The 21,387-nt window shown below is 39.6% G+C and overlaps 1 protein-coding gene across 3 annotated transcripts in view; it reads right to left on the bottom strand.

Moving 5' to 3' along the window:
- Positions 1-21,387, bottom strand: part of Herc3 (HECT and RLD domain containing E3 ubiquitin protein ligase 3) — a 161,431-nt gene that overhangs the window by 49,484 nt on the left and 90,560 nt on the right. For all 3 annotated transcript variants that reach the window (XM_004665418.2, XM_045143073.1, XM_045143074.1), the window contains 5 exons: positions 17,811-17,834; positions 17,634-17,723; positions 6,321-6,491; positions 4,122-4,265; positions 1,741-1,907 (listed from right to left, as the gene is read on the bottom strand). In XM_004665418.2, coding sequence (XP_004665475.1) covers positions 1,741-1,907; positions 4,122-4,265; positions 6,321-6,491; positions 17,634-17,723; positions 17,811-17,834 — 596 coding nt within the window. The remainder of the gene's footprint in view (positions 1-1,740; positions 1,908-4,121; positions 4,266-6,320; positions 6,492-17,633; positions 17,724-17,810; positions 17,835-21,387) is intronic.

Here is a 21,387-nt window from a genome sequence, read left to right as displayed (position 1 = left end):
CAAACTTGCAAACAAATCTATGGACATACCCTCAGACACTCCTTCACCAGGCTTTTGTGCCTTCATGAGGCAAATGTATTGCATTTAGTCCCTTATCTAGAACTCATCTTTCTATCCCTTTGTTATATTAATCCTTGGAAGTCAAAACCTTTCAGGATATTAAACTTCTGTCACAGTGAAGAACACTGATATACAACTTTTTCTTAAAAATGTATTTATATCAACAATTCATATCCCAGCTCCCAAGAGAATACATTCTTAGAATTATACCTCATTTACATTCTTCTCTACTGAATCTGGTTGTGTAATTCTATCTAGATGATGAAAACTCCTACTATGGAAGTTAAGATTGTTATCAAGAAACCAGCCAAAATCATTTCTTACAATATTTCATTCCTAGTCAGGTTTGGAAAGTAAACAGCACATACCTCTGTCATCTCTATCATTCTCTTTGTCAACCCCCAAATTAACACTGCCTGGTTTTACCTGCCACTTTTCATATTTCCTCTAAATTTCTTGGTGTTTCATTCCCCACCCCACCCCCAGTTATTTATGACTTCTAAGTGCTGGTATTCTATAGAATGCCATATATGAATTATGACAATGCATAATCTCATTTCTAGAAAGTGTCTTAAAGACCACTCCTGTTGTTCTACTTTAAGGCCTTTGTTTCCTAGTGCTAGAGATCAAGAATATCTACCACTGAGCCATATCCCCAAGCCCTAAAGCTATTATTCTCATATCTCATATATATGTATGTATTACATTTTACTATTTTTGCATGTATGTGTGTGTGGTGCACAAGATCACATATTCACATATAGGCCAAAGAACAACCTCAAATGTTGTCTTCAAGAATGCCATTCTCTGCCTCCACAACTGGCATTTTTATACAGACACTGGGGATTGAACTCAGGTCCTTATAGTTGAGAGACAGGCACTTTACCTACTGAGACATCTCTCCAGACCAAAAATTACTAGTATTTCTGAGTGCACACTGGTCTCAAATTTATGATCCTTCTCCTCAACTTCCTGATTACTGAGATTACAGGTATTCATCACTATGTTCACCTATGGTTTTTTGTTACTTTATGGTTTTAGAGTTGAACCGAGAGCCTCATGAATACTAGACAAGCACTTTCCCATTGGACTATATCTCCAGCTGTTACTCCAACTTAAAACCCTGTACGTTTTCCCCATAAAAAGCTGTTCATTCCTGCTGAAGCTGTCTTTTCATGTGTTTTATTTTATGCTGCTCAAAAATCAGTACACAGAAACTCAAGAAAAAGCGGGGATTAAAAGTGAGAAAGAGAGTAACATAGAATTGTGACTTTGTAGCTTTGAAAACAGCCTGGCAGTTCCTCAAAAGGTTAAGTATAGAATTATATGAATGAGCAATCCTACTCCTAGGTATAGAGAACCAATGAAGCCATAATGCCTAGAATAGGTACAATGACAGGGCCAGAAAACTGCTTAGCGTTTTTCTAGGACAGAAGAGGACATGATGAGGGATCATGATAAAGGAGTGTCAGACTGGTTTTTCAGTTGACAAGAATATTTTAAAAGTTATTATGGTGATAGCCACACAACTCTGAATACACTAAACTCACCAGTTATACCTTAAATGAGTAAATTGCTCAATAAAGTTGAACATGTGCATATGGCATTTTCAGCCTCTGATCCCTATGCCAAGAGCAATCAGAACAGTTACCACAGAATGTGCATCTCTCAGTTCTGTACCTTCCTTCCGTAGGGGACAGCTCCTTCAAATCTTCCAAGCAGGGTTTTACATTCAGTAATTTCTTGTAGAGAGCCAATGGGAAGTGGAGGTCCACCACAGTAGAGTTGTAGATAGCTAGTCCACAGGTGATGCCAATCAAGTGAAACCAGTTGTGCTCTACAAAACACTTTTAGGGTGCATACAAATGTATTAAAAAGAAATACAGTGCTTGAAGCCTTTAAACATGCTGTCACTTACTCAAAACACCTTGATACAGAATGAAGATAGCATTTATATTTATCCTTTGAGGCAGAGAAACACCCCTGACCTTTCACTAGCCCTAAAAGACAGGATACAATGTCAGCATCCACAGCTCCTCTGAGCTAGCTGAAGGCTATCTAGAGAGTTCTGTGTAGAGAAGGTAACGCTGTTCTGTGCCATCCTTTATGATAGCCACTAAACTGCCATGTATCTACTGAGCCCTTGAAATATGACAAGGAAAACCAAGCAAATGGATCCTTATTTAGATAAAATTGCCACATGTGGCTAGTTACTTCTTTTTTGAACAGTGAAAATTTAAGGTGAAAACTCTGGTAGAAAAAATAAAAGCAACAAATGGTGGGCTGGATAAAATTAAAGGTTTTTGTGTGTGTGATATGGAGATGTAACTCAGATTCTTGTTCATGCTAGGTAAGCACTCTACCACTGAAACACAACCCCAACCCTACAATACCTTTTCAAACTCAGCTCCCTACTGAACTGTAAAAAATAAAATGTATGTCTGTACATATGCATACATGTAACTATCATTATTCAAAGACATATTTGGTTACTGAAACTCCACACATGATAAAAATAATTTCTTCCTTTCTTCCTCCTATTCTTTATTCACATTTCAAAGAAAACATTTTAGAGGCCTTCTGAATAGAATTTATTTGCCAGAAAGGATCATCCCATCATACTTCTGCTAAGCATCATATGGCCTTATCTTTGCTGATTCTGTGCTTGGCCACTACAGCCTAGCCTGTGTTTCCTGTCTGTCATGATGGGACAAGCTCACCCAGCACCACACAGAAGCCAGGCTATAGATACTAATGCTTGTGTCATATATGATACACAGATGAATGTGTTCTTGGAATCTCAAAATAAAGTTTCTAGTATCTGAAGTTATTATTATTTTTTTTCTGACCTCATACTCTATTCTATACCACAGATATCAAGGCAGAGTTGGTGAACACAAAGTTCTGCATGGGGTTCTCTTTTCACTTAGATCGTGCATCATGATGGAGAACAGGAATGGGAGGGAATACATCCCTGATACTGAAAACATACAAGAAGGGTAATCATGAGCCCTAGGGGTGTAACATCTGCTGGTATCTGGCTAAATGTATATACTATGCTCACCAAACTGCCCAGGAACCACTTCTCTTAATGCTCATACCTATATATTAATGCTACTCTCACTTATGGTTAGAGAACCTTCTCTTTTCAGTGACCTTAGGATGACTCAGAAGGCACCACGGTGCTGAGAAGAAGTGAAAGAGGAGTACTCAGCACTACACTATATCTATCACACCTTTCAAGGCTCAGGGTCCATTGCTGAAGAAGTGGCAGAAAGAAAGTAAGAGCCAAAGGAAGGATAGGACTCCTTACAACGTGCTCCTCCAGACACAAAATGGCCTGCCTTGATATCCATGACCTTGCAGTGCCTGACACTACCTATACAAGACTATCATAATAGGAGAAAAAGATTATAACATCAAAATAAAAGAGAGACTGATTAAGAGGGGGAAGGTGTATGATGAAGAGTGGAGTTATAAAAGGGAATATGGGGGGAGGGCGGAAATTACCATGGGTCATTGTCTAAAATTATGGAACTTGTCAATAAATAAATAAAAAGAACTAAAACCAATTCTTGTCTGGAGGTTCTAGAAGCAGGGGAGTGCAGCTACTCATATACCCTTGACTGAATACCATGTCTCCTCTATTTGAGGAAGTTCACCCTGTTTGAGCACTCAGCTTCAGGAGGGAAACACAAGGAGTGATAAGAGTGGAAGGGGACACCCACTTAGCCAGCCAGATCAGCCAAATAAACCCTGGTGATCAATGAGGTGACAGATGTTGCAGCCAGATCGCCCTCATATCCTAAAACCAATTATTTATCAGACCATTCCTTTTGCGCCTTTTATGGATATTGAGACCTGGGTCTTACCTACAAGAAATGGAACTAGGGCTCATGGCCAAGTAGATGCACTAGGGGGGTTTGGCAAGAGATAGAAATAAAGGCTTGATACACTTGTCATTTTAAATGTCCTTTGCAAAGTTAGAAATCATGGTATCAGTCTGATAAAAAAAAAAGGAAGTTTAATCAATCTATTTAATTGTGACACTATTAACTTACTGTATCTGAAAACCATAAGAGATTTGAATCTTGATAGTAGGTAAACATGCCATAAATGGGATTCAGAAGTTCTTTTAACAGCAAAAGAAAGAATTCCTTTGTAACACCACCAGCGTCCACTGCTTCTTCTCCATCAAAGATTACCTTTTAAAAAAATCATACAAATGGACTTAGTACATCAGGGAAAACAATGGCAGGTTTTATCTCTTTTTAGAAGAGTCTTGGAAGAAAGACAATGTAATAGAATATATACTGATGCAATAAGAACAACATGTACCTGCTGACCAGTGCTACGGGCGTCAATGTTTAGCAAAGCTGTTACACATGCACACAATTCTTGCTGGGTACTCCCTAGGATATAAAGAAGGTCAAAAGCTTACCATGTACAAAAAAAGCCTGTCCCATATTTTAGGGCACTAAGGCAAACATAAAGGAATCAGCAAACATAAAGGAAGCAGTAGTGGGGCACTGGTGTACACCTATATCCCAGCACTCAGGAAGCTAAGGCAGGAAGCCTAACCTACATAGTGAGTTCAAGTCTAGCCTAGGCTACCCTGTCTGAAAAGAAAAAGAGATAAAGATCAAAGGAAGCAATAGAGAATACATTTTATTTTCAAATAAATATAAAATGAGAGGGAAATGTTCTGGCACACATTTCTGGCGTAATTTCTCATAGGGTTCTTGAAGTTACTGAAACATGTGAGAAGAAAGACAGTCTAAGCAGAGATGTAGGTTTTAGGAGGGGCTGTGAACACACATGCTACAGCTATTAACAGTGAAAGTTACAGCAATCCCATAAGTGACATTGAATTTACCACATGCCTGAACATAAAAACTATGAAAACAGTCCTCAAAGCAACCTTATGCAAAGAGCTAACACCATCATCTTCTCTTACAGATAATAGCTCAGGCCCAGAGTTAAAGATAATATTTGGGAGAGTTAATGTTTATATTCAAAGTTGCCTACTCAGAACAAGAGCAAAGGTGGGGTCAGGTACTAGATATGATTATGCCCAAGACTCAACTCAACCATGCTACAAAGCAAGAGCCCTGTCTGAAGTACTGACAAAAATTAGTGGCCAAAAAGTCAATATCAAATTATAACCCAGGGGCTGAAAAGATGGCTTAGTAGTTAAGGCACTTGCCTGCAAAGCCAAAGGAAGTCAGGTTGGATCCCCCAGGACCCACGTAAGCCAGATGCACATGGTGGTGCATGCATCTGGATTTCGTTTGGAATGGCTGGAGGCCCTGGCATGCTCATTCTCTCTCACTCTCTATCTGCCTCTTTCTCTGTCTCTCAAATAAATACATAAAAATAAAAATAAAAACTTTAGAAATATATATAACCCAGGAGTTCTAGGAAGAACAACCAGGCTGACTGATAGGATTGAACCAGAGCTTCATACCATGCTAGGGAAGGGTTCTTTTCTTAAACTTTAGTTTGAAACAAAGTCTCCCTAAACTTGCCTTCCTATTCTCCTACCTTAGCCTCCTGAGTAGTTGAGATTATAATTGTGCAACTGACCTTATTAGAAATTTTGGAAAGGGTAACCATGTTATGAAATGATTGGTTCAGTTTTTTGCCTATTACATTTCTGAAACCTTTCTGAAATTAGCAGTTATGATGTGATTGAAGAAGTTATTCAACTGTAAACAACTAATTCATAATACTGTATACCAAGAATCAGGCCAAGCCTGGGAGCACAGTACACAGTTCTACAAATATAATCAGTCTACAGAAAGAGATAATTCTTCACTTAATAATTACAGGTTGCTAAACTTGCCTATACTAATAGGCAAACAGCTTTGCAAACAATTTCGCTCACCTTTCAATTTTACATTCCTACTTCATCTTACATCTTTGACACCTGAATCTTCCTAGATGATAGCTCAAGTGTTGTATTTAGTGGAAGCTTCACTCTTTGTCTATTATGGGTAGCCTGAAGCAGGTGCATCAAAAACAGCAGAAGCAGACACAGCCCTATAATCTCCCGGGTAACTCACTAGCATTTTAATCTGATGTTACAGTGAGATGTTCTGTTTGGTGACTTGACAAAAAGGAGTTGATTAGATTCTTGTAATATGAATGAAATAAATGATGAATAGCTGCACTCCACAATCTTAACAAGATCTTTGCTGCTGTCACTGTTTAATGAAAATCCACAGAGGTACTTAGAGGAAAATATTGAAAGAACTCACTTTGAGAGGCTTTTTCAAGTCAATATCAGAATGAATACTCAGTTCTCTTAGGGCATCTCCAACAAGGTTGTTCCTGCGGACATGAAGGACCAGGAAGGGGCTTCTGGCCAGCAGAGGCTCCAGCGTGAGAAGCATGAAGACATTCTGCAGATTGGCTCCATTAACTGCCACCTGGAACAACACAGACCAAGCAGTTACTCAGAGCTCCTGTGAGCACAGAATAGTCAAGTGGAACCAGAGATTGGTGAATGAATTTCCATTTTATCCCTTCTTCCCTCTTTCAAGTTACTTATATTTACACACATAAGTGAAAAGAAAGCCTACAAAATGGCAGACATCTTTCCCAAGTATACATCTATGGAATTAATACCTAGAATAAATAAAGATCCCTAAAACCTAAGTTAAAATAATCATTCAATCAGTAAATGGGACAGTTCTCAAAAGAAGAGATAGAAATGGCTAATAAATATTTGAGAAGGTGGGCTACAAAGATGGCTCAATGGTAAAGGCACTCTTCTGAAAAGCCTAAGGACTTGGTTTTTATTCCCTAGTACCCACATAAGACAGATACATAAGATACATAAGGTGACATATATGTCTGGAGTTTGTTTGCAGTAGCTACAGGCTCTGATGTGCCCATTCTCATTCTCATTCTTTCTCTTTCCTTCCCTCCTCCCCCCTCCCCCATCTCTCCCTTTCTCTCAAATAAAAATAAATAAAATATTTTTAAAATATTTGAGAAAAGGGCTGGAGAGATGGCTTAGCAGTTAAGCGCTTGCCTGTGAAGCCTAAGGACCCTGGTTTGAGGCTCAATTTCCCAGGACCCATGTTAGCCAGATGCACAAGGGAGCGCACATGTCTGGAGTTCGTTTGCAGTGGCTGGAAGCCCTGGTGCGCCCAGTCCCTCTCTATCTGTCTCTTTCTCTCCCTCTCTCTCTGTCACTCTCAAATAAATAAATAAAAATGAACAAGAAAATTTTTTTAAAAATTTGAGAAAATATTCAATATCCATAATCATTAGGGAGATGAAAGTGAAAACTGCCTTGAGATTCTATATCCTAGTTAGAATGGCTAGCATCAAGCAGGCAAACAGTAAATGGTGGTAAGGATGCAGGGAAACAGGAATCCTTATATACTATGGATGGGAACATAAACTGGTACAACTACTATGGAAATCAGTCGGTTTGGAGGTTCCTCAAGTAGCTAAAAATAGAACTAACTGTATTGCTAAAGATTAGGAACCAGGTAGCTCATGTGTAGGCAGTTTAGATGGGCGCAGGCCCTCAAGGAGAGATAAACATTGACCTGCCCTGGTTGTAGTTAACTTCTCATTGCTGGGACAAAACACCCAAGCAAAAGCAGCTTAAGGGAAGAAAGAATTTTTTTTTCAGGTTTATGGTTTTGAGGGGAAGTTCCATCATGGCAGGGAAAACATGCCATGAGCACGAATATGTCACATAGCTGGGTGAATGTAGTCTCAGTACTAGGGTTAGAGCTGGGATAACAAACCTCAAGGCTCAACTCCAGTGACATACCTCCTCCAGCAAGGCTCCACCTCCCAAAACTGCCATCAGCTGGGGATCAAGTATGAGGGTTAATCACCAACACATGAGGCTACAGGTGACACTTTACATTCAAACTTCCACAGCACTGAAGTCCTACTTAATAGAACAGTGAGACAGTTCTAGTCCGGGGGCTGAAATTCTCAAAGTCCTATTCTTCAAAACAGTAGCATGAGGATTCTGGCTGACCACTTGTCTTTGTCCATTGTTCTGCCAACTTCCTGATATTTGAGCTTCCTTATGTGGGCAGACCCACCTTGAGCCTATGCAATCTCACTTTATCTCATCAATCAAAGAAAAGGTCCCTGGGATGGAGAGATGGCTTAGTGGTTAAGGTGCTTGCTGGCAAAGTCAAAGGACTCAGGTTTGATTCCCTAATACCCAGGTAAAGCCAGATGTACAAAGTGGTATATGTAGCTGGAATTTGTTTGCAGTGGCTAGAGGCCCTAATATACCCATTTGCTTTCTAATCTGCTTCCCTCTCTCTCTCAAATAAACAATTATTCTTTTTAGAAAAAGGCCTTTGGATGTGTTTAAGTATCATGCTGGCACCTATTTAATGAGTCATTATCACTCAGACTAAACTTATAAAAGCTGCTGCAATCCCAAGTGCCGACCAGCAACTTTTTTTGAGTTATACCCCTCCTGCCCGCCCCCCCCACACACACACAACACCTACTGGGAACTTAGTTCTATCTCTTTCTAATAAACTTTGCCTGCATACCCTTCTTTGCCTATTCTTTGTCCTAATTCACCATTCCATGTGACTGGAAAACAAAGAATTTGATTGGGAAGTTTTAGTGATGGTTGAGTGTTCAGCTTTCTAACTCCCAAGCTAAGTCAGCCCAGAGCCAAGAAAGGTTCTGTCACTCTCAAAACCTACAGGTTTCTCCCTCCTTTTGTAAGCCACTCAGTTAAATTAGGGTTACTTTCAAGATCATGGGTTGGAAGGCTGCTTCCTGTGGAATGGACAACTTGCTAGTGGCTACACTTCTCCCCAACAACTATAAGCTGTATTAATCTGGGGAGTCTAGGGTTTCATAGATCCTTCCCTGAGTGACTGAACTATTAACAGGATCACTCTTGTAAAGGAAACCAGAGATGCTGTGAACTGATGAGTGTAATGGCCATGTCATATCCAGATTACAGATGCACAAGGGGGCGCACGCGTCTAGAGTTCCCACACACCTGCTCTTACATTTTTTCTGCCCCTCTTTCACAAGGTTCCCAGAGCCTTCTAGGGGTGAAAGGCATGAAAGTAAGATGGAGATTAATGGGTAAGAATAAGCATATTAATGGGCGCGGAGGGGTAAGAGAAGGCAATTAGGGGGAAAGACCAAAATATATTATATACATGTTGAAAATGTCAAAAGTAGAAAAAAAGTAGCCAATAATTCAAAAAAATAAACTCACAATACTCTTTTTGGAGATCCCACTGAGATTTGGGGGTGAACAACAATCTTCTTGTTAAATCTGAATCTTTAAAGACTCAGAACCTGAACTAAGCCAATTTCCAATCACCCAGATCAATCTAAGGAATCCCAACCTGCTATCCCAGTTTCTGCACATGCATGTGTGTGTGTTTTGTTTTTTCAAGGAAATGTCTCACTCTGGCACAGGCTCACCTGTATCCCACTCTGTAGTTCCAGGCTGGCCTTGATCTCATAGCAATCCTCCTACCTTTACCTCCTGAGTGCTGGAATTAAGGCATGCATCACCACACCCAGCCTCCTACGTTCCTTTTGCAGAAACCTATCTATCTATCCCCCCCCCACCCTCCCTCCCTCCCTCTCTCTCTCTCTATCTATCTATCTTTCTCTCTCTCTCTCTCTCCTTGCAAATAATAAAAATATTAAAATTAGCTGGCTGTGGTGGTGCATTCCTTTAATCCTAGCACTTGGGAGGCAAAGGTAGGAGGGTCTCTGTGAGTTTGAGGCCACCCTGAGATTACATAGTGAAATCCAGGCCAGCCTGAGCTAGAGTGAGATCCTACCTCAAAAAAATTAAAATTAAACATTTTTTAAAAAGATAATATCCATTGAGGCTTGAAGGTAGAAAAGGCCTGAAGCCCATAATAAATCACCTGAGATTTCAGGGCCTGTTATTATTGTGCAATACTTATATACTAGGAGTATAGTCTATGCAATACTTATATACTAGGAGTCCAAAACCTACTGGAGAATTGAGACTACTACAGGACCTTCACCTCAACAGTGAAGCTTTGCTACTCATCTATCCAATGCAAGTACCTAACCCATATGCCCTGTTAGCTTAAATTCCTGAAGAAACCAACTGGCACAGAATTCTTAATTTAAAAGACATTCTTTTGCATTCTTCTAGATGATAACTCACAATACTTGTTTGCCTTTGAGAATCTACTGGATTAGTCTAACAAATTGACTTGGGTGGTACTGCCAGAGACTTAGTGACAGTCCTCATCTATTTGGTCCATCTTTAGCACAAGACTTTGCTTGCTTCACTCATCCAAAGCTTAAGATTTTACAATGTGTACAGGAAATCCTCCTTTGGGCCACATCTGAAGGAAGTTCACAGAATGGAACCTAGACCATTCTTTCCTTCTTGTTGACAGGGGATTAATACAAGGTTTCCAAGTGTGAATCTCAACTCTACAGTCCTGTGACAGTATTCCTAAACTCCAAGACAAGTCTTCGGTTCCACAGACAGCTAGCTACCTTCTAAGACATCAGGTAGGGTCTCTTTTAGAGAAACCCTTTTAGAGGAACCAAGAGTACTATTTAAGACATTACATCTTGACAGCTCAGGTCTTTCAATTAGGTAAGTCCATAAGATACAGTAAGTATAGTACAGCTAGCTGGCTGGAAAGAAACTAATAACACTCGCATTCTACCAATGAGGAGCAGATACACAGGCAACATTCCAGAATGACACTTAGAGTTCTATTTCCTGCTCTATGAGATGATTATGGAATTCAGTTATATGCACGAAATCAATGGAACCCAGACTTTTCAAATTTCTGGCCTCTAGTCTTCACCCCAGCTATTAATAATATTTGGTACAAGAGAAAGGGAATATCTGCTAGAACATGATTTGCTACTCTTATTTTTTTAATATTTATTTGTTTTGACAAAGAGAAAGAGGGAGGGAAGGAGAGGAGAGAGGGAAAGAGAATGGGTACACCAGGGCCTGTAGCCACTGCAAACTCATTCCAGAAACCTGTGTCAATTTATGCATCTGGCTTACATGGGTACTGAGGAATCAAATTTTAGTTCTTAGGCTTCGCAGGCAAGTGCCTTAACCACTGCGCCATCTCTCAAGCCCAGTATTCTTATTTTTTTCCTATAGTATAAATGCCAATTTATCTCCTCAATCTGGAATTTGGTGCAATACTGAGAGAGTGGGACATATCAAGTAATTACCCATAAAAAGGTAATAATTTAAATATTAAAGACTAATCTTTCCTATAATTAGAATTAGCACCACCTCACATGAAGTTATGGCAATGTAATCAAACTGTCCTGAAGAAAAGCTAGAGTTAAAGGATAATGTATTACACTCAAAATACTCCAAACATGGGCTGGAGAGATGGCTCACTGGTTAAAGGCATTTGCTTGCAAAGCTTGACATCACCATTTTGATTCCCCAGTACTCATGTAAAGCCAGATGCACAAAGTCGTCCATGCATTTGGAGTTCATTTACAGTGGCAGGAGGCCTTGGTGTATCTATACACTCTTCTTCTCCCCCACCCCCGGCCCCTCTCTGTTTCTATCTCTCTCAAAAAATATATACATATATATTTTAAAACACTCAAAAAATGCTCCAAACTTCAAATAAAGTATTTCATAAGGTACAGATTACTGTGGACACAGAAGAAAAATACATAGTCTAGTCAAGTAATACAACTGTTGGAATGTAAAATGTCCCCCATAGCCTTGAATGTTTGTGATTAAGCTTCATACTTAATTACCAACTGGTTGAGCCTTTGAAAGGTGGAGCCTTGCTGGAGGGTGGTGTGTCACGGGGGGAGACTGTGGGATTTTATAATCCAGACCCCTTTCCCAATGCTAGCTAGCTCACTCTTGCTGCTCTCTCCCTGATGCTCTGACAAGATGTGACTCCCAGCTCTCTGCTCTGCCATGCTTTCCTTGCCATGCTTTCCTTGCCCTCAAGACTATGAAAATAAACCCTTTTCCTTCCATGAACTGCTTCTGGTTGGGTGTTCTGTCCTGGCAACCAGAAGATAACTGCAACAACAAAAATGCATGTGGAGGCTTGTTTGGCTGGTTATGATGTACAATTTCTTCATTCAGTACCTCTGCTTCTTTGAGACTGATGCTGTTCTCAGCTATCTTAATAGCAACAATATTTGTGTTCATCGTAAGTGCTACTGTAGATACAAAAGGAAGAGGTCAAAGAAGTTATCTCATACTCAGATGGTGATGAGAGCTAAAGTGTGCAGCATGAAGAAACCTCTTATCAAGGGCTTCCAGTTAGATCTCTTTCAGAGCTACACTCAATTTAGTTTAAAGAAGTTAGAAGTTAGGCTGGACAGATGGCTCAGCAGTTAAGGCACTTGCTTGAAAAGCCTGTTGGCCTGAGTTTGATTCCCAAGTCCCCATGTGTGGTAGTGTGAGAGCATGATAGATTTGGGAGTTTTATTAAAGCTTTTTGGATTTCCAGCTACCTGGCTAGAGGAGATGTCACCAGGTAGATCCTAGGGCCCAAACTTAAGGTGTGGGGATAGATATGGAATTTCAGTTAAATATATGCAGAGTTGGGCTAAAGAGATTGCTTAGTGGTTAAGTTGCTTGCCTACAAAGCCTAAAAACTCAGGTTTGGTTCCCCAGTACCATGCCAGATGCATAGGTGGCATGTGTCTGGAGTTTATTTACAGTGTCTAGAGGCCCTAGTGTGCCCATTCTCTATCTGCCTCTTTCTTTCTTTCTTCTTTCTTTCTTTCATTCTTTTCTTTCTTTTCTTTCTCTCTCCCTCTCTCTCTCCCTCCTTCCCTCCCTCTCCCCCCCTCTCTGTCATCTTTCAAATAAATAAATCAGTTAAATTAAATTTTAAAAATTTTAAAAGATATGCAGAGTGTTTGAGCTCTGCCTGGGGGTCCTGATATGTGTTTGTGTTTATGGTGCTGGTAATAGTATTTCTCTCTGTATGGACCAGTGAAAAGAGGCCAGCTTCTTCTGCCATTATAAAAATTCCCCTGTATCTGTAAGCTTCAATAAATCCCATTCCTCCTATAAACTGTGTATGATCTGGAGGTTCATCCCAGCTATGTGAAATTGACTATAACAGAATTTGTACCAGACAGTAGGGTGTCTGCATAATGAATCTGCCCATGTGGATTTTGGTCTATTGGAACTTTTGTTTTGGTGGAATGGGCATGAACTTGGTGCTTGCAACTAAAGATGCATTCCAGAGAAGTAAACCAAGTTTTATGGACTATTATGGTAAGAATTTGAAATTTTTAAGTTCAGAGAGAATTGTATTTGGAGGCTTTGCTTATGAACCCTCTAAGTGTAAGGAAAGACTGTAGAGAACTTTGTTGGAACCTACTGGCATAAGGGCTGGCTGTGTTCTGCTGCTCATGCCCAGAAAGTTTGATCAAGGTTAAATCTGTAATGAACTGATGGGCTTGTCTAAATAAATGAAACCAAGAAGATTTAAAGTTGGAAAAACTCAAGCAAATTCAAAATTAGGGGCACTAAGACTGGTTGCTGAAGCTGCTATTGTCACATTCATTAGCATGTAGAAAGAAAATGGCCCAACTACTTAACAGTGAAACAATGGAAAAGATGCCTGAGGAAAGACTGAATGGTAGAAATGAAAACTATTGAAAGGAGGTATCAAAAGGAAGGAACTTGCTCTTCAAGGTCACAGTTCATCTCATTCCTGAACTAACAATATGGCTGTGTGGTACACAGCTGGCATTGGTTCCAGAAGCATGAAAAATGCATGGAACGGGTTATGAAATGCACCCGGCTCCAGAAGATGCTGCTGAGATGTGGTGTGTGTATGTATGTGTAAGTATATGTGTGTGTTTGTGTGTGTGTGTATAAAAGTTTATGGGGGACACCTGAAGCAAACCACCATACCATTTCACATTGTAAATCTTATTCAATCCAACTTCAAAGGTGCCATAGTCTTTACCAACTTAAGACAGTTCCAAAGTGCCAAGTCTCATCTGAGATTTAGAATTATATCTTTATATATAAAGGTACAGAGTAAACATTTTATCTTCTGTAAGGCATAACAAGGAGAGACTAGACCAATGCAAATTCAATAACCAGCATGAAAACATCAGACGCCTGCAGTTCAAGTCCAATATCATAACCAGTGACCAATAGTCTCTGGATTTTATAATTTTACCCCTCTATCTTGGCTAAAAAGCCAGGGAAGACTTTCATTCTGAGCCAACAGTGCTCCATGGTAGTCTGCACAGTCCTGGCTTATCCAAAACCTTTGGGTCTCTATGCAAACCACTGTCTTATCTTCCAGTGGCTACAGTAGCCTATGAAGGTCATCACACCCTGCATATATATATGTGTGTGTGTGTGTGTGTGTGTATGTATACACACACACACACACACACACACATACATGTATATATATGTATATATATGTGTGTATATATGTATGTATATATACATTTATATTATATATTATTTATATATTATTATTTATATTATATTATTGTTATTTATATATATTTATATTATATATATTTTGATAATCCAGTGCTAGTGGTAATATTTCTCTTTGCATGAACCTGTGAAAGGGATCAGCTTCTTCTGCCATTATGGAACTTCCCCTGGATCTGTAAGCTTCAAATAAAACCCCTTTCTCCCATAACTGTGCCTGGTTTGGAAGTTCATCCCAGCAATGTAAAGCTGACTGCAACACCATGTAAAGCCAGATACACAAAGTGGTGCCTGTGTCTAGAGCTCCTTTGCAGTGGCAAAAGGCCCTGGGGAACCCATTCTCTCTCTTCTTCTCTCCCTCTCTCTCCTTGCAAATAAATAAATAAAAACAATTTTAAAAGTCAGAATTTGTCACTTCCTTACCTTAATGGCAGTTAGGGCTTCCTTTCAAAAGAGGGGAAGGATAGATATTAGGAGCCAGGCAGCTCACAATGTAGACAGCTTCATCAGAGTCACCAGCCCTCAAGGAGAAATACCCATTGATATGTCCTGATGCCCTAATACAATGATAAGGCAGTTCCAATCCAGGGGTTGAAATTCTAAGAAAACTCTTACTCATCAATATGGTGGCTACTGCTTCATCAGACCATCAGGTAACTACCAGCCTTTGACCATTGTTCTTTCTATGCCTGATTTCTGAGCTTCCTTAGAGTCTTCATGGGCTCCCCTTGAGCTCACCTTACTGCTTCACCAATCAATGACCTTCGAATGTGCTTAAATATATCTGCACCTGTTCGATGCCTGATTTCCATAAGTTATAACTCAGAGCAAACTTATAAAACTACTGAAGTCCCAAATGCCAGTGAACAGCTCTTTTTGAGTCATGCTTTCTCTGTGGAGAGCTTTGTTTTATCTCTATAAATCTTGTCCGCATACTCTTCTTTGCATGCCTTTTGTCTGTCCTCTTTTACCACTGCACATGACCTAGACACAAAGAACTTGAGAGCCACAGGCGTGGGGAGTTGTATTGCCCATTCTAACTCCCAGCAAGCTAAGCCTACCCAGAGCCAAGAAAGGCTCCATAGTTCTCAAAATCTGCAACAATATTATCTAGCCACACAACTTTTGGTAGATATCTGAAAGATTCCAATTATGCAACAGCTAAGGTAATGCCACCTTGTCCTAAGTATGCCCTGACTACATTTTGTGCCTGCTCGGGTATGTTTTAGCTTCTAACTCCCCTGGACAGCGACGTCTGCACTGCAGCACATTCAGGGCTTTCCATGACCCTGACCATAGCACAGATGTATAAACCCAAGGTAACAACAGGATGGATAACCAAAATAACTGCAGGTGCATAATCAAAATAATGGCTTTTTCAAGGTTACACTAACCTACATCTGACAATGATGCCATGATTTTTTGTGGGTTTTGTCTTTATAAATGCTATATCCCTGAACTTTGGGGCTGAGAGTTCTTTCTGGCATTAGCCCCTCTTGGTCGCTAGCTTAATAAAAAGGACCCTCAATTAGCTTAAAGTGTAGCGGTCTGTAATTCTCTCATGTGGACTATAACAATTACACCACAGAAAGATTTAGCATACCATTCACAATAGCCAAGATATGGAACCAGCCTAGATGTCCATCAACAGGTGAACGGGTGAAAATAATGTAATACATATACACAATGGAGTTTGATTCAGCTGTCAAAAATAAACTATGACATTCATAGGAAAATGGATGAAAGTGAAGATTATCAGATTTGGGGTTCACAAGAGAAGACTCTGAGATAGTTTCTTGGGCTCAAGGTTTAGTTAATGCCATTGAGAGAGTCAGAGAATGAGGGAAGGGGATACCTAACGAGTGGAAGAGGAAGGTGGAAGGAAATTTATAACCTCCTAATGGGAGGAGCGATTTTTAAATCCTGGGGAAATGAAGGAAAGGAGGAAGATGCTCACATTGTGCCACATGGGTATGTGGGAGGAGGATCGATTGGAGTTTCCTGTTGCTGGGAGAAAGTTGTTTTTCCTCTCAGCTCAGGTGCAAAAAGGCTTGGTCAATTAGCATTGATAGTAGACCATTCTCTTTGAAATCTCAATTACCAAATTAGAGTATGGTCAGTGGTAAGAGAGAAAGAGGCAGAAACAGAGAGACCTCTGAGACGCTTACAGAGATCATCATGCTAAGCAAAATAAGCCTGACTCAGAAAAACAAATACAGTTGTTTTATATACTATATGAATCCAAATTTAAACATCAACATTTATATTAAAAACATGAAAGCAGAAAGGAGACTATGAGAGTAGAAGAGGTCTAAAGGAGGTGTTGTATAGCAAGTTTCTGGGAATTCAAACAGTCCCTGTTGAAAGGAGGAGGAAGGCTCCTGAGAATCATGAAGCAAATAACTGATAGGTATAAAAATGTTCATGAAACTTATAAGTCACAAGGTCTCTCTGGAAGGTTACAGAAGCAATAAACATCTGGAGGTGAGGGGAGGAATCTCTTCAACTAGTAAACTTTCTTCAGGTTATTCAGTATGTTTCAGAGATACAGCTTCCCTGAGTTGTCACCATGAACTTTTGGTGATGCAGCTATCTTTGAGTCACCTGTGCTTCTGTAAACAAGCCCTCATCAGTATTCCTGTAAGTAGCCCCAGTAAGCTGTTAGTTCATCAAGATGGATTTCAGTATAACCATTACCTTAGCCAACTATCAGCACTCTATCTGGGGTGAACAGACATTCTGCTCACATCTCCCCAGGAAAAGTGAATACAATGGAGGGCAGGGTAAAAGAAGGTAAATGGAATATATGTGTCATAAAAGAATAAGGGTTCATTATGGGGGAGGGAAGAAACCAGCAAGAGGAAGGTAACGGAACGGTAAAAGAACAAAGCATACTGATATATATGTATGAAAATGTCACAGTGAAATCCATTTCTTTGAATAGTAAAAGAAGCCTGACTCAGAAAAAAAAAACAAATAGCAAGCAGTAAAAACTACTGAAAATATAACTGTTTTAAGAATTATAATGGAATTTCACCCACATATACATTCTCTAATAACAGTGGAATGCCTAGAATGAGAAAAACAGTAAAAAGAGGAGATAATTTAAAAAATATGATACCTGCATCTGTAATTCAGCATCAGTCTGTAACATTTTGGTCTTCGCTTGGGCATCAAAGATGAAAGGGTAGGAACAAAGTGTTACAGCATCCTATAATAAAACATGTTATTGGCACTATTATAACATTCTGCAGAGAATACTGTGGGAAAATATATATAAGTAAATTTTAAAATTTACCTGTATGATAGATGCTCTAGCCTTCTGTAAAGAAAAACATTTCTTATTCAGATTGCAAAACCATCAATGTTAATCCCCCAAGATGAAAAATATACATAATAAATCAGACAGTCTATTTTGACTATCCAGCCATCAGCTGAATAACACTGGAATAGTTGACTATATTTTGATATAAAATAGATGTTTTGATACAGATTGAATAAAAGAGCAAAAAAATTTAAAAAAAAATTAGCCAGCATGTCAGTGGGGTGTGGTTGCTGAGTAAGAAGATTATGAGTTTGAGGCCAGAGTTTGGGCTAGAGTAAAATGTGTCTCAAAAATATTTTATTTTCAATATTTTTATTTACTTATTTGAGAGAGACATGGAAAAAATATGAGTATGTGTTCCAGAGCCTGTTGGCACAGGCAAGTAAGTGCTTAATTACTTGGGAGTAGAACCAGTGCCATCAAGCTTTCCAAGCAAGTGTTTTTAATTGCTAAGCCATCTCTCCAGTCAAAAAAAAAAAAAAATTAAAGATCTTTAAAGGCCATTTACCTTTAAATCATCATAATTCACAGCATTCATAGAATTCTCGGGCTGGAGAGATGGCTTAGCAGTTAAGGCACTTACTTGCCTGTGAAGCCTAAGGACTCGAATTCGGTTCTCCAGTACCCACATAAGCCAGATGCACAAGGTGGCACATGTGTCTGGAGTTTTAGGCAATGTCTGGAGGCCCTGGCACACCCATATCCTCCCTTCCTCTCTCCCTCTCTTCTCTCTCTCTCTCAAATAAATAAATAAAATATTTTTAAAAATAGCTTTCTCTCTAAACCTATTCCACCTGGAAGTGTAACTTGTTGGCACTAGCAAAGTTTCAGATTCTGGAGCACTTGGGTTTCAGATTAGAGAAATTCAACCTATAATGTAAATTACGTCTTTTCTGTCAACATGTTGTACCTCCTGAACACATACTTAAAGAGAAGATAAATATTTAGAATGAAGCCTAGTAAGTAAAGCATTCCTGACAGCACTGAGGTTAGTACTTTGCCTGCAAAAGATACCCCATATCAAATTGTGAGTGATTCTGTGAATACAGTTTTGGGAAGGGAGGTAAACAAACAGAACATAATGAAGCACATGTGACAGGTAAGGTATAGTTTTTGTACTGGGAAAAACTAGAAATCTCTTCTGGAAAGTTTTATGCTATTATGAAGATCAAGCTGTGCCTGGGCGTGGTGGCGCACGCCTTTAATCCCAGCACTCAAGAAGCAGAGGTAGGAGGATCACCGTGAGTTTGAGGCCACCCTGAGAATACAGAGTGAATTCCAGGTCAGCCTGGACTAGAGTGAAACCTTACCTTGAAAAACCAAATAATAATAATAATAATAAGATCAAGCTGTGCCCTGATTTAAGTTGCTCTATATTGTGTCAAAAAAAAAATGGTTTTCAAGCCAAGCCTTGCCAAAAGTGACTCCACTTTTCAAGCAGCATTTGGTTCCAGTTTGAATGCAAATGCAGAGGCAAGATGGCTCTATGTCTCAGTTGAACTGATACTACTACCTGTCTAGCACTAACCATGAGGTATAGAAGATAAAAAACTTATTCCTACAAGTAAAAAGATACCACCTATAAACTTATCAAAGAAGATCAAGAACATATGAACACACAGGTATATTAAAACCATATGGGAAAAACCAAGCCCAAAAACTTATCGAACACAAAAGACCAATAAAGGGTACAAAACCTTCACTTGGACCCCATAATAAGACACCTAATATTGCAATAGCAATGGCCCCTTTCACCTGTTACTGTGTATCAAGAGACTTGCAGGCAGAGAACTCCTGCATCTCTGTTCCCAGGGCTTCAGCTCAGCACAGTTCCTCCTACTTAATGTAGCCCAACTGAGTTGTTATCTGTCTGTTGGTCTGCCTATCTATCCATCTACTCATCCATACATTCAATAATCCAGACCAGGTCCTGTGCCTCACTCCATGGTTCTGTGATCTGCAAGTTGGCTCAACTCTGTGGCTTAGGTCTGCTAGCCACAAGAAGCAATTCAGCCAGGTTCAGTAATCTAATCACTGGCAATGCAGCTATTAGTCTTGGCCTCCATCCAGTAAGGCCTTTCTGAACACTGAACCCACTCCCATCCCCAATACACACACACACACACACACACACACACACACACAGTATAAAGTGTGATCTGAGTAGCAGTATTAGTAATTAAGATTAGACTAAAAGAACCTGTGATTACCAATGGCCAGCTATCAAGAGAAACTGGGACTACTTAGTAAACTTGTGAGTTACCCTTCATGGTCAATATGGCATTCCCTAAGACGGACATCTTTGGGTGAATCTGTAAGAGCTGCAGGGATAAAGACCCACTCCAAATGTGAGTGACATCAATCCATGGAGTGGAGTCCTAGACTGAATAACATAGGAGAAAATGAGTCTAAGAATATAGCTCAGATGATAGTGCTTGCCTAACACTATATCTGATCCCCAGGACCACATAAGATGGGTGATTCATGCCTGTAATACTAAAAGGTAGAGGTAGGAAAATCAAAAGTTCAAGGTAATCCTTAGTTACATCATACTCTGTTTCAAAAAGGAGAAAGAGGGCTGGAGAGATGGCTTAGCGGTTAAGCGCTCGCCTGTGAAGCCTAAGGACCCCGGTTCGAGGCTCGGTTCCCCAGGTCCCACGTTAGCCAGATGCACAAGGGGCGCATGCATCTAGAGTTCGTTTGCAGAGGCTGGAAGCCCTGGCGTGCCCATTCTCTCTCTCTCCCTCTGTCTTTCTCTCTATGTCTGTCGCTCTCAAATAAATAAATAAAAAATGAACCAAAAAAATTTTTTTAAAAAAATAAAAAAAGGAGAAAGACATCTGAGCACTGAAGTCCCCATCTCTGTGCAATGGACCACTGCTCTCACTACTGTGCTTTCATGGACATGATGAGCTGCATAGTGAGCCAGAATAAACCTTCTCCCTTAAGCTGCTTTGTATCAGGTCACAGCAATGAAAATAGTAACTACTGTACTTGTGTATTAATTATTGTTAAATAAACTGGCATTTTAGAAACATACAAACATGTCCTCTTCTGACATACTGTGCCCATAACAGTTATATAATAAATAGTATGAATGGAATAGAAACAAAAACATCAAACAGGGGCTGTAGAAATTAGTCAGCAGTTAAGGCACTTGCTTGCAAAACCTGATAGCCTGGGTTCAATTCTCTAATACCCACATAAAGCCAGAGGCACAAAATGGTGTATGTGTCTGGAGTTCAGCCCATTCTCTCTCTCCTGGCAAATAAATAAAAATATACTTAAAAAATCAAACAGATCATGTTGATTTATAACAGTATTTGTCACACAGAAAAGCAATAGACTTATTCTCAACTCTGAGGCATTGTTGTTTTTTAATAGTTTCCTAATGCTCGGGTGCTGTCTTCAATAATTTCCTAAACAAAATAAAAACACAGTCCAAATGATCTTTTCATAGAAACGTGTTACCACAGAATTGACACATTCATGATTGCCCTGGCAGCTAGAAAATACTTAATTGCATAAGCATAAAAAGAAAAGCAGTCAC

This window comes from Jaculus jaculus, chromosome 2 (genome assembly GCF_020740685.1).
Source record: "Jaculus jaculus isolate mJacJac1 chromosome 2, mJacJac1.mat.Y.cur, whole genome shotgun sequence".
Lineage (NCBI taxonomy): Eukaryota > Metazoa > Chordata > Mammalia > Rodentia > Dipodidae > Jaculus > Jaculus jaculus.
Note: the sequence above shows the minus strand (reverse complement) of the source record. Positions and strands in the feature narration are given on the sequence as shown.